At 43.7% G+C, this 12,633-nt stretch overlaps 1 protein-coding gene across 1 annotated transcript; it reads left to right on the plus strand.

Annotated features, from left to right (window-relative positions):
• The first annotated feature begins 6,849 nt into the window (after window positions 1-6,849).
• On the plus strand, window positions 6,850-11,656 carry LOC136569380 (homeotic protein female sterile-like). Its single transcript, XM_066569775.1, has 3 exons — window positions 6,850-7,141; window positions 7,959-8,030; window positions 10,853-11,656. The coding sequence occupies exons 1-3, from the start codon at window positions 6,850-6,852 to the stop codon at window positions 10,921-10,923; spliced, it is 435 nt and encodes a 144-aa protein (XP_066425872.1). The 3' UTR covers window positions 10,924-11,656.
• Window positions 11,657-12,633: the final 977 nt, after the last annotated feature.

Consider the following 12,633-nt stretch of genomic DNA (forward strand, 5'->3'; position numbering starts at 1 on the left):
CAGAAACTAGTTAGGCTACAGGAAGGAGGGCTTAGGGAAACAGAAACCACAGCTGTTCCAATATTTGGATCCATCATTCCCTGTTGTGTCACTTTTTAAAAAGTTTTTCTGTCCTTTATAAAAAGAAATTCCTCAGGATAAATGGCAAATTATCAAACCTGCTGAGCTGAGAGGCTTTTTCCCCTGCTGCTGTAATGAAGGCCAATTTAGCAGCACTACCTAACACAATAGAGAGAGGGACCTAAAGCAATTTGACTTTGTGCCACTTAATCTCAAAGGTCACCACTCTCAGCTCACACAGATGGAGGAGACTTGTGTATTCCCTATTTGCTGTGTTGATGCACACTTGGCTGGCATAACTTTCCCTGGTGGGCAGTAACAAGGAGGGACAGTCCCCTCACAGCCGTGCAGCCCAGAGATCTGCAGGGCACCATCAGCATCCTGCTTCATAAGTGACCAGTTCTGCTAGGATGGAAACCAACCACCAAATCCTCGCTGACTGCAGCAGCAGCAGTGCCTGCATCTGATCCCCAGGTCTGGGGCTGGGCTGGACAAAGGACACACAGGGGACATTGCCCCTCCAGAACGTGACTTTGGAAACAAGCACCTGCCATTGTCTCCTGTTGTTTGTGCTAGGGTCACACCAGCCTGAGACACCGGGCAGCCCTCAGTGCCACCTGGGACTGCAGATGACAGGCCCTGGCCTCTGCCACCAAACAGAGGGGAGAATTCACTCTCCAGACTGACCTTCCAGATGGAAAAGGTTGACATATGAGGCTCTCCTGCACGTTAGCTGTGCCAGCTACAGAGCCCTGGGAAGCAGCCGCCGAGCACTGGGACAACAGAAGGCACAGAAAGAGGGACAAAACCAATCAAGCACAGAGGCTTTTCATGATTGCTGAGCCCCAGATGGCCCCCAAGAGTGGTGCCACCCACCAGTCCTTATTTGATGACAAAGAGCCGGTCCAGCAGGTGCTGTCCCTCCTTGGCCAGGCAACACCCAGGCTCTTTGCTCTCCCCTCTCCTGCACTGGCAGCAGACATGCCCACCTTCTTTGGTTCCACTTGCAGAGCCTTGTATCTCTTAGCCATGGCCACCTGGGAAGTGGGAGCAGTCAGAGGGGAGACGTGCCATCTGAACTGGGCAGGAACCAAGGCCTCTGTGCACAGATGAAAACCTGAGGATGTTTTGGCTGCCCTGCTCCTCAATGCCTTTTGGCTGGAAATGCAATTGCACTTTCTTCCTCATCCAGAAGTCCTCGCCAGGGCAAAGCTGGAGCAGTGTGCCGCATTCCAAAAGCAGTGTAGGTTGGAGTTGATTAAGGAAGGAGACTGTTTCCAATCCAAGCCACACCAGAACAGTCACAGGAGGGACTTTCCATCTTTAAGAAAGAATGGACAATTCAGAAGTGAACATAGGGCACTGTTCCCTGGGTGACAAGGAGGGGAATCTTTCTACCTTTTGAGAGTTTCTAGAATTTTTATTCTGTGTCTGGCTCTGAGCTCGTATTGGAGAAAGTAATCCTGAAGTGCTCCTGGTCATGTGCTCCACCTCCTTGATTGCTTGACTTTCCTTCAGTTTCCTTCCTTTTCATTTGAAAAGCACCTCGAGTGGAGATTTACATGGTGGGGACCCATGTGATCTGTAGAAAGAATAGTAGAAGTGATACCAGTCATGAAAACACCACCAGTATGAAACCAGCCCCAACAGCCAAACAATTTCTCTGAAGTGTTTTGTCTCCAAATACAGTCTAAAGGTAATCTAGGAAGCCAACTATTCTGATAAATATGGCCAGACCAGCACACACATGCTGACTCATTCCTCAGCCTTCTGCTGCTCAGGAAACAATCCCTGCTTTTGCCTTTACTGCAAACAGAAGCTCAGGCAAAGCCCACCCACACCCAGCTGCCCTCAAAGGCAAAAGGAGTGCCCTAAAATTCTCCCTGGCTGCCTCCAAGCACAACAATGGCTTCTGTAGGGAGCCTAAAATGTCTCCCCAACACCAAAGTGTGGAGGAAGATGTGCTGTAGCTCATGCTGAGGTGCACACACACAGTCCATAGCCCCAGAAACATTCAAGGTCAGGTTGGCTGGATCTCTGAGCAACCTGATCTACTTGAAGAAGTCCCTGATCACTGCAGGGATGGTTGGAGTTTGTGACCTTTAAAGTATCTTCCAACCCAAACCATTGTAATAGTCTACTTTATTTTTGTTTGAAAAGCTATGAGATCAGAGGTTAATATGAGTGGGTGCCATCTGATGCTTTGGAGTTTAGTGGATGGGCAGTTTTTTTATTTGCAGCCACTTTGCATTTTGCCTCCAAAAGATCCTTGGCATACCCTCACCTGCCCTTGTCCATGTACAAACAGCAGTTCAGAAAGTTGTGGAACACAAGGAACAGTTGCTTCTGCGTCTTTTCTATTTCTTCCCTAGCTTTGAGACTCAATGACTAGAGAAAAAGCAAACTTGAAATTCTATCTGTTTTTTTCATATCCATATATGCTCACCTAGACCCCGTATTTTAAGCTCCAGTCTGCAGTCAGTTTCTTCCCTTGCAGAGGCCTAGAGGGGATTTTTCTACACCAAAAACTGACTCCAATGCAGCCACGGCTATTCAACATCCAAAGGATCTTTTCTGATTTTATTGGCTGACCTATTTAGTAGGAGCTACACCATCAAAAGCACATTTTTCTTCTTTGAGGATTGACACCAGCTTTACGGCTATTTTAAACCCTGAGTTTGCTTTACTATCCTATTTCCAAGAATTGATATTAAAAATGCATCTCTGCAGTGCTCACTGGCCCCTGAAGTACAGTGTCCATTTTCTGGCACAGAGCTTAACAAAAATATCTTCCTCATATCCTTATATATTCCTCATAAAAATCATAACCAGATTGTAATAAATAGGGCCAGGAGACCATCTCCTTTAAAAGGCCTTTATTAAAGACAGCTCTGGGTGGGGAACCCAAGGGGTCCCGCACACCGCCGCTGCTCCCACTGGACCCCGCTGAGGAGGAGGAGTGCAGCTTCGTCTCTCGGCAGAGCCGGGGCCTCTGTCCCCACGGGAGTCCTTAGGAAAACCATATTGGCTCGTAGCCCAGGGGTATCCTCCAAGCTGGGTCCTATCCAAATTATGGTGACAGGACGGAATCTGGCTTTGGTCAAGAATGGGTGACTTAGTGTGGTTCTGGTGGGTTAAAGTCAAAGTTTATGTGCTGGTTTGTTGTTTTGAGAGGGTTTATATAGTTCCCACAGCCTCTCATTTGAATTCAGTCCGAGTGCAAGTCCTTCTGAGAGCAGGGGAGCAGGGGAAGTGGTTCCCGAAGGGAATGATGGATACAAATCCGGGGTGAGACGGAAAAGGGTAGAAATAGAGAGTATGATGGGGAGAGATACAAATACAGGGTAAAATAGTAACATCTAACAGCGGCAATTAAAGGCAAGTCCTAGAACTCTAACATTCAATGTTTAACAACACACCAACACTTCAAATTAAGACCTTATCAACTTCATTATCATCAATTACCAATTACTACTCTGAAAAAGAGCTCTCATCTCCAGGATTTCATTCCTCACAAGATGAAAAAAGTGAAACCCATCAGCTGGTTCCTTGGATAAAGAAACAGAGATATTTGGAACTTCATGTTCATTGCTGACTCAATTGTATGTGCAAATATAATAAGATGAAAAAGCACAGCTGGGCAGATTGCAGTCACCTGCAACTATGTGTTTCAGTAGCATCCAAATTCCAGATGAGCCTCATTTATGTGGACTTTCCATCCTCACTTTTTTTTTTTTGCTTGACTAAGCTACAATTCTTTCAAACATCTTAGTAATTACGATGTTTTTTGTTTAAAGATGTAATTATTTCTAACCTTAAAATTTTTTTTAAGATAATGCACAGTGTAGACGTTAAGTAATTTTTGTTATGATTAACATTAAATTAAATACCTGGGAAATATATCCTATTTGTAGTCTGTAACAGTCTGCCAAACTGCCAAACTGTTACCACCCCTGTACCAGTACACTTGAAAGAAATTCTAAGGCTGGAGAATGTTTCTAGTTTAGCTGAAGTGAAAAAAGAGCAAATTCAGATCTGAAGCTACAAGGTCTCACATAAGTAAATGATATGGCTCCCTCTGCTGACTACAGAAAGACAAGTCAGATTTTTAAAATATAAACTAAAAAAAAAAAAAGAAAGGAGAGTTGTAGAACAAAATATTAATAAAATCCAGCAGCTGAGAAATTATATTAGGACAATAGAGGGCTATAGTTTTTAAATATTTATTAAATCATCACTTTCATTAGCTGAATTACTTATGTGTATAAAGTGAGTTGACTCACTTTATACACATAAGCAAGACTTTAAAAGTTGACAGAATAATGCAAAGATGAGAAGGAGGAGCATTTCTGGTGTGGCACACTTGGATCCAGTCTGCAGCCCTTGGAAATTCAATAAAATGGCTTCTGACTCAGTGAAATGGACTATGATCCTACGGCCATCTCCATTTCAGAGGTATTCACTTTTGGTTGTAGCAGTCACTACTCTTCCAAACTTTACACTCGGGCATGAGCACTTGAACTCTTTCTCTTGAAAAATGTAACATCTTTATTATCATTGGAGGTGAGTGTGTGTCTCTCTGGAGGAACAGAAGGTTGCTACCTCTGACTGAGGTAGACTGAATTCAAGTGTTAAATCCCTTGCTCCAAGGGAGAGGAATGGCACAGAGGCAACTGGCATGTAGTCATCCCTTCTGCAATCATTCCAGGCAGTGCACAGACCTGTGCAAGGAATTCAGGCTAAGATTAGGCATAGTGTATGTGACACTAAAGACTTGGGTTCATATCCAAAGCAGTCTAGGAACGACTGATTGGCTAATGAATGAATAGGGGTATAAAGCAATATCAAAGAGCTACCAGGGTGTTTGTAGTGCAAGACATGAGAAAATGTGATTTTGAGCTGAGAGGTTAGCAAAACTAGACACATGGTAAATGCAAGCTGTGGAAAAGAGCCCCCACAACATGTCACTGAAGTTATCCAGATTGGTTGTGGGCATATTTTTGCTTCCATATAGTGAAAGTTAAGATATATATCTGCACACCTGAATTGTACAGATAATCTATAAAAGGTTTAATTTCAGGCTACTATTCTTAGCTGTTTTGCAACTGACCTACAAGAATCTAATTCTCTTATTATTTACTTTTCTCCTTTTACCACAAATCACAGATTGTCTTCCTTTTTCATTTTTCAACAAATAATTATACTGCCTGACATCTTAATAAATAAGCATTGCTAGAGGAGCAAAGTTAATGAGATCTATCCTGCTAATTTCCTGTCATGGTCTTTGAAAATGCTTTATGTTCCACACATAAACATGTATTCTACTTAGGATTATCTCCTCCCCTCTTTGCCCTCATTAAGTGCTCCAGGAGGGAACCAGTTGAGTGTACCAGAGCCAATACCTCCTGCCTGTAGATTTTCTATTACGTCATTTTCTATTATTTCTTTTCTTGGTTTTTCCGAAACAAGTACCAGAGGAGGCTGTTACTAACAAAAAATGCCCACAAAAACACACACAAAATCCCTAACAACACCCTCAAAAAGCAAAGAAAGAATTAAACTCCAGAACAGAATAAAATATGAGGCACTTCATACTAGTCTAGAAACTAATGAAATTCTCCTCATGAATTGCTTTCTGTCCATCAATTACAGAATTAGTTTTTTAGTTAAAGCTAGCAAATGGTTTTAGTTTTTTAGTTAAAGCTAGCAAAATGTTGCATTCCACTTGGAAAGAAAACACAGATTTTTCCATCTCATAACTAAAAATATATGTAGTGTATTCCTTAAAGAATGGAGTTCCAATGCCATTTCTAACATGATGATTCCTTGCCACAGCTTTACTCTGAACAGAATTTTAGCAATTCACTTTTATGCACTTGGGTTTGACATCCAAGAAAAAGGCTTAGTAACTTTAGCCTACAGAGAGAACAAGACAAAAGGATTTGGACATTTCCTGATCTATTTTTTTCCCTTCCTCCTAGACTTAGGACAAAAAGCCTAAGGCAGAGTAGCAGAGATACTTAAAAAAAACAAAAGAAAACCAAACCAAACACCAAGCAACCCAACCAACGACCCATCCACCCAACCAAGCAAAAAAAAAAAAAAACCAAAACCACAACCTGAAGAGCTTAAAGTCTGTACAGAAGAGACAGTCTTGTTTTCCTTTATTTAAATATAAAAGTACATGGGCAACAGCTGATATTTTTACTTTCACATAAGAACTAGAAGAGTAAAAAGAAATGAAAATACTGTTTCAGTGTTTGGACTTGAAAATATTTAACCAGTAACAGTTTCCAGACCTTTCACTAGGAAAAGTAAAATACCCTATCTCTGTTTGTTGTCTTTTATTGGTTCAAACAAAGAGGTTTCTCATTCACTCACTCGTATTGTGGGTTTCTCTGCTTTGTACATCGCCCTCTTCGAGAAAAGGAGAATGTCCCGTTCCACTACAAAAGGGGAAGTCGGGGAGGATTCTTTTTGGCAGATTTCTCAGATGAAAATAAAACGCAAATGCAGCAATATTATATCTTGAGAACCGTTTATTGATGCAAAAAGGTAAGTGTTTCTACTAAAAAGAGGATGGAAAAAGGAGCAGAGGGAAAAGGAGAGAGATAGAGAAAGAAACAGAAGAGAGGGACAGCGTTACCATAAGAACGCTCTGTCAGCGTCGGCACGGCAGACGGAGCACGCCTGCTGCCAACCGCGGTGTCTGTGGCGGGCGGGGCACGATTTCCAAGCAGCAGCGGTCTGTGTGTCTCTTCCACTGGCGACGGACGGGCTGCCGTGGCTATGGGTGCGCTCCTAGAGAGAACTGCGGGTTCTCGGGGCGGTAGGGGCACCATAAGAGCAGGTGGCGGCGGTGGCGGAGCTGCGGCTGTGGTGGCCTTGGCGGCCACAGGCAGGTCGCTGTGGGCCAGCGCTGCGGCAGGCCGTGCGGCGGGCAGCGCGGGAACCAGCGGCGGGCTGGGCTGGGCTGGGCTGGGTGCAGGCCGCAGTCGCACCCGCTCCGCTGGGGAAGCAGTGGAGCACAAGGTCCTTGTGCTGAGCTGGTTCGTGGAAAAGATGAAGCAGGGCAAAGCAGGTACGAGGGGGAAAAGGGAGGCGGGGGGAGAAGGGCCAAGATGACCCTCGCAATGAGCCGCTGATCCCTCCAAGAAACGGGAAGCAAAAATGGCTGGCGTGGCGTCGCAGCTGTTTGCTTTAATGTGCTAAGGTTTCTGCCACAGCCCGACTTCACGGGCGTTTTTGGGAGGCTTTCTTTGCGGGCACCCGGGCATCTACCACCCCCAGCCTATGGCGGGTTCTCTTGCAGCCCGGTCGTGGAAGTTTTTTCTGTCCTGATCGGCTGCCAGGTGAAGCCTCTCCGGAGACAGGGCTGTCACCACGTGTACAGCCCTTATAGGAATCGTTTGCCTCATGTATACCATGCGTTGAGGCGTAAATAAAAATCAGATTGGTCCCTCTCAGGGAAGTTTATTTCATCCCTCTGAATACGTCTCATGACTGGGCTGGATCAAATAATGAGCCTTTGGCTGTGCCACAGATGCAGGAAATAGCCAACCTGTTAGAGTAACTGTTTTGAATGAATGCCTTAAGTCCACCTTGAATCCTGCAAAACCACCTCTAAAGAACGGGAAATGGCAGCAAAATTCAGTCCTGTTTGTCATTCCAGTCACTGAATGAATGAACGGCTCTAAGAAGGTTTTTATAACACTTGCTTTTATAGAGATCAGTTTTTCAGCCATGAGTTTGATCTCAGGTGTGACTTTTGAGTTTCATTATGTTCCCATTACAATAGTTTGATTAATTTTTGGAGACCAGTTTGGATAATTGTAACCTGTGGAAATGCAAGACCTCACAAATCAGAAGTAACAAACTAAAGACATTTTTTTCCCCAGCATGTGAAAGGGCAATGTCAGAAACAACAGCAGTACAGGCTGGCCTTCAACATCACACTCAAGGCCTGCAAAGTAAGTCCATCAGCTTCTTTAGTTGTTTTGCTCTTTTTTTTCTCTGCTATATTTTGTATTTTGGAATTGTTTTTTTTCCAATGGGCTGGTATAAAGAATGATTTATGTAGGCCCATTGAATGAAATCAGCTTGTGAAAAGCTGGCTAATGGCAACAAAATGCTATGTCAAACTAAGGTAGCAATTTATCACAGTTCCTGCTCATTCCATCCTCAGGAACATTCAGGTTGTTTGAGATAGAAACCCTGGCAGACACTTGACATTTATCTACCAGTAAAATTCAGTTTTTGGTGTGTTATTTGGAACAGACATTTTGAGGGTCAGACATACATCGCAAAGCTCAGGATCATGCACTGGTGATTCTAAAAGTCGATTTTTTTTGAGTCAACTCAGACTCTTCCTTTAGTTCAACCTTCTTCCCATTTTTATATGTCATGTCCAAGTAACTCTGAGGCAGAAACACAGACTGGGCAAGTCTGATTTCATTGCCATGGATGATCATCTTAGAAGAAAATGATCAGCAGATTGTTTGATCAATGCATTTTGAACGCCACTACTAAAACAAAGCAGTATTCTTCGTGCACTTTTCTTTTTTTATACTGATTTTTTTTCTGCTAGGAAAATCTAGCGCAGGATTGCTTAATGAAGCGTGTCCTGTCAGTGAGACCTGTTATTTAAGGAAATTAGCTCTCCTTCCCAGGCACATGCAATCCCTCATAAATTGATTGACAAAATCATAGAACCATAGAGTGGTTTTTATTGGAAGAAACTGTAAATGTCACCTAGTTCCACCCCCCTGCCTTGGGCAGGGTCACCTCCCTCTAGAGCAGGTTGCTCAGAGCTCCATCCACTCTCCTTGGACAGCACCTTGGGCAACCTCTTCCACTGCCTCAGAGAGCTCATAGATCTGCTTTCTTTCAGTTTATAGCCATTATTCCCTGTCCTATCACCACAAGCCCTTGTCAAAAATTTTCTTGTAGGTCCCATTTAGGTATTACACACCCACCCTGTTTGAGAAGGACAAATGCAGTATATTGGATTATTAGGATTTTGGGGGTGTAAAGAGTTTTTCAACTAGCAAATATCATTTGTCCCTTCACACTTTATCATGTCATAGCTCCCTGAAAATTAGGCAATCAAGTAGATCGATTAATTTGCGATTGTTATGTCTGGGAATGGCAACTGGGGGATCAGGTGACTTAATTCTTGGACTTAACTCTGCAGGTCTTACCTGTGTGTGTCCCTGAAGCTACTGGTTACTATGAGAGGGTTTGGACTGCACTGTTAGCTTATTTCTCTGATTATTTTCTAAGATAAAGCCTCAGAAAGGTTAAACAGGAGGTGGAGTAGTTTTCTTTATTTTGTTAACATGGTATAAAGTGCATGTACATTTAGTTTACTGAACACTTGTCTTCTGGGACCACATGGAACAGTTTGTGGAAACATCTGATTTTTACAGCTTGAGACCAGGGGAGGCTGAAAGACAGAGGCTATGAGTGAAGTGCACTCCAGCACAGCATGGTGAGACGAGGCTTGGATAATCCTGTAAAGCTGACTTTAGACCTTAGGCCTATCTGCAGACTCAGGAGGTCTTCCAAACCTGGGCTAGAATTCTATAACTATCACTGCATCCAGTGATTCTGTTTTTACTAATGAACATTGATGTCAGTGTGTAGAAAACAAATTGACGATTTGTCTAAAAGGACAGCACCGCTGAGACAGAGACCACCAGCAATAATGGATGCAGCTTTGTTCAGTTTGTTCCCAGCCATTTTGATGTTTTACTGCTCCATCCACACAAGGCTAGGTGTGTTCAGCGAGAGCCGTCCTTCATTTGGTGAAAGTGATGTCACTTTTTAGAAGCCAGTCTCTTGCTATGAGACCTTTCCAGTGCATGAGCCAGTGGCTGTTGCCCATTGCAAGTCAGAAAGGAACATGAAACATGCTTAACACTGAACAAAAAAAAAAAAACAGTGTCCTGATTTGCAGAGCTGACTAGCCTGACAAGATTTTATGATGCTCTAGGAGTGCTCTTTGACACTTTTGATAGGTTATAAATGCCAAATTTCATAACTGGTCTGGTTTTGGTTTATGCTTTTGTGGTTTTTTTTTTTCACTTTTCAATGGATAGAATGTGATTACACCAAGAGAGCCCTACTGTTCATGCGCCTCTCCTCCTAACTACTGCTACCCTTTGTGCCATATTTATTCCTGAATGGTTAGTAATTACCTACAGTGTGGCTTTTAAGGGTGTGAGTAATGTGTGGGTTTTACTCTGCCAGAATGGCTCCACTTTCCAAAATGCATGCATCAGGTGGGTGACACCTTCAGATAACCTGTAAATTTACTTTAACTGCTTTAATTGCTATGACATTAAACACAATTTAAGGTTTCAAACCATGAGCATAATCTGTTCCATTTCAGATGTAATTTTTTTTTTAATCAGGAAGATCTGCTTGTTTTTCACCCCATCACATGCTAGGTTTGCCTCACTTTTACTTTATGCTCTCTCCAAGGACTGTGAAGAGCAGTTTGGAATAGAAAAGGTGGCTGGATCCTGCTTTGCCATCATACTGAGCAGCAGCAGGAAAAAAATTGTCCCATTTATGGTGGTAATGCATAGCTGAGACAACTTGTGTAGTGTAGCAAGGCATGTGGGCTGCAATAGCCAGTGTCACTTCTGCCCCACTCCTTCACTTCTTGGCTGATGCAGGGAGGTGCCTTCCTCTTGATGCTCAGCTTTCACTGCTGTATGGAATCAGGATAGGAAGGCATGCAACAACATTCTATAGGAGGGTTTCCTACTGTGCTTTCCCCTGACAGGTCTCTTCTGGCCTCCACAAGGGGATTGTCAACAGCACACGGAAGAGCCTCATCACTGCGGGACAACCTAGATAGGCTGCTGTGGTAGCAGGCCCACCACACCACTGGACTGGAGGCACTGCTGGCAGTCCCTAGTCCAATGCCACACTCAGAGCAAGGTCACTTTGAACAGGTTTTTCATGTTTGTAGTATATGGTAGAGATAATTAATGCTATTAATGTATAAAATATTGTAAGATCCAAGCTATGTCCAAGCTATGACCAGACCCCAGCCGGGAGCAGAGTCTTATTCTTATTTATCCAGTTCCCAGACCGACGTTAAGATAATATCAGGTCCTTTAACATAAGAATGGAACCTTCCTGAGCGATGATCACTGACTTCCCTGGAATGCCAGGACCAGTCAAGAGTGATTTTGCACCTTGAAGGTTGCATCTACTACAGTGATCACCAGGCGCCACCCTGTTACATGTGAATGCCGACTTCTCCAGAGTGCTCAGGCAGCATCCAGACACCTGGATTGGATTTTTGTCTAACTCTGCACATGTATGGCCCTGGTTCTGCATGTGAAGGGACACAAAGAAACATTTGGTCGTCTCTGCCTCAGGCGGAATAAACTGTATAAAAACTTGCTGCGCAAAGCAGCATGTGTGAACAGGGGAGACTCTGACATTTGGGGGTCAGATCCGTGTGTTCACCCAGTGTCGATCCTGGGCTCGGCGCTGCCCTTGGCTGTGGTGGTTTTTTGCTGATCAAAATTCTGTTTCGCTGACAATCTAATAAATCATTGCTAAATTTTCCTATAAATTTGGCTCTCGATTTGATAATTTATAACAATGTTTAACATGAAAACATGTTTAACACAAGTTTCCTGTACTTTGTGTCATTGGATGCCACTGTGAAAAGTCTGATTGTTCACTCACCTCTTTAAATGTTTATATATAGGGATAAGATTCCCCACTGGGCTTCTACAGGATAAACAGTCCCATCTCTTTCAGCTTCCCCTTGTGTGAGAGATGCCCTTGTTCTTTCATCATGCTTGTGGCCCTCTTCTGTATTCCTCCAGTCTGTACTGTCTCTTGTATTGATGCATCCAGGAGTGGACTTAGCACTCCAGGCATGTCTCACCAGGGCTAATCACAGAGGAAAGATCAGCTCTTGAACTGCTGGTAACACTCCTCTTAATGCAGTCCAGGAGGCTATTTGACATATTTGTCATGAGGGCAGATTACTGGGTTGTGGTGAGCTTGGTGTCTACTGGGGCCCTGGGTCCTTCCCAACTGTTTTTCGGCTGGGTGACTCCTGCATATACAGGCTGAGCCTGGTCCTCTCAATTGCAGGACTTTGCACTTCTCTTTATTCAACTCCCTTCATGAGCTTTCTCTTGGCATTTTTCTACAAACTTTTGAGGGCCCTCTGAATGGTGGCACAGCCCTCTAGTGTACAGAGGTGCACATGCTACCCTGCAAAATTTCCTGCTACTCTTGCCATTGAGCTTCTTTCAGCTTGCCAAGTTCCTCAGCTTCCCTCAGCAGCTGTTTTCCTGTTACTCCATTAGTCTCAACATCTCTAATCTTCAGAACCTCCGCATGCCAGAGAGAGTCCAGCATCAGCTCTCCTACTGGGTGTTGTCTCTACTGTGCGATTTTTAACCCCAATGCTCCTGCTGCCCTTGAGCTCCGGACCTGACTCGTATTAGGTACAGTAATTTCAACATGTAATTATGCACATACATGTGCTTATTGGTGCTTTAGGAATGAGGACAAAGAGAACAATGCAGTGAG

This window comes from Molothrus aeneus, chromosome Z (genome assembly GCF_037042795.1).
Source record: "Molothrus aeneus isolate 106 chromosome Z, BPBGC_Maene_1.0, whole genome shotgun sequence".
NCBI classification, from domain to species: Eukaryota; Metazoa; Chordata; class Aves; order Passeriformes; family Icteridae; genus Molothrus; species Molothrus aeneus.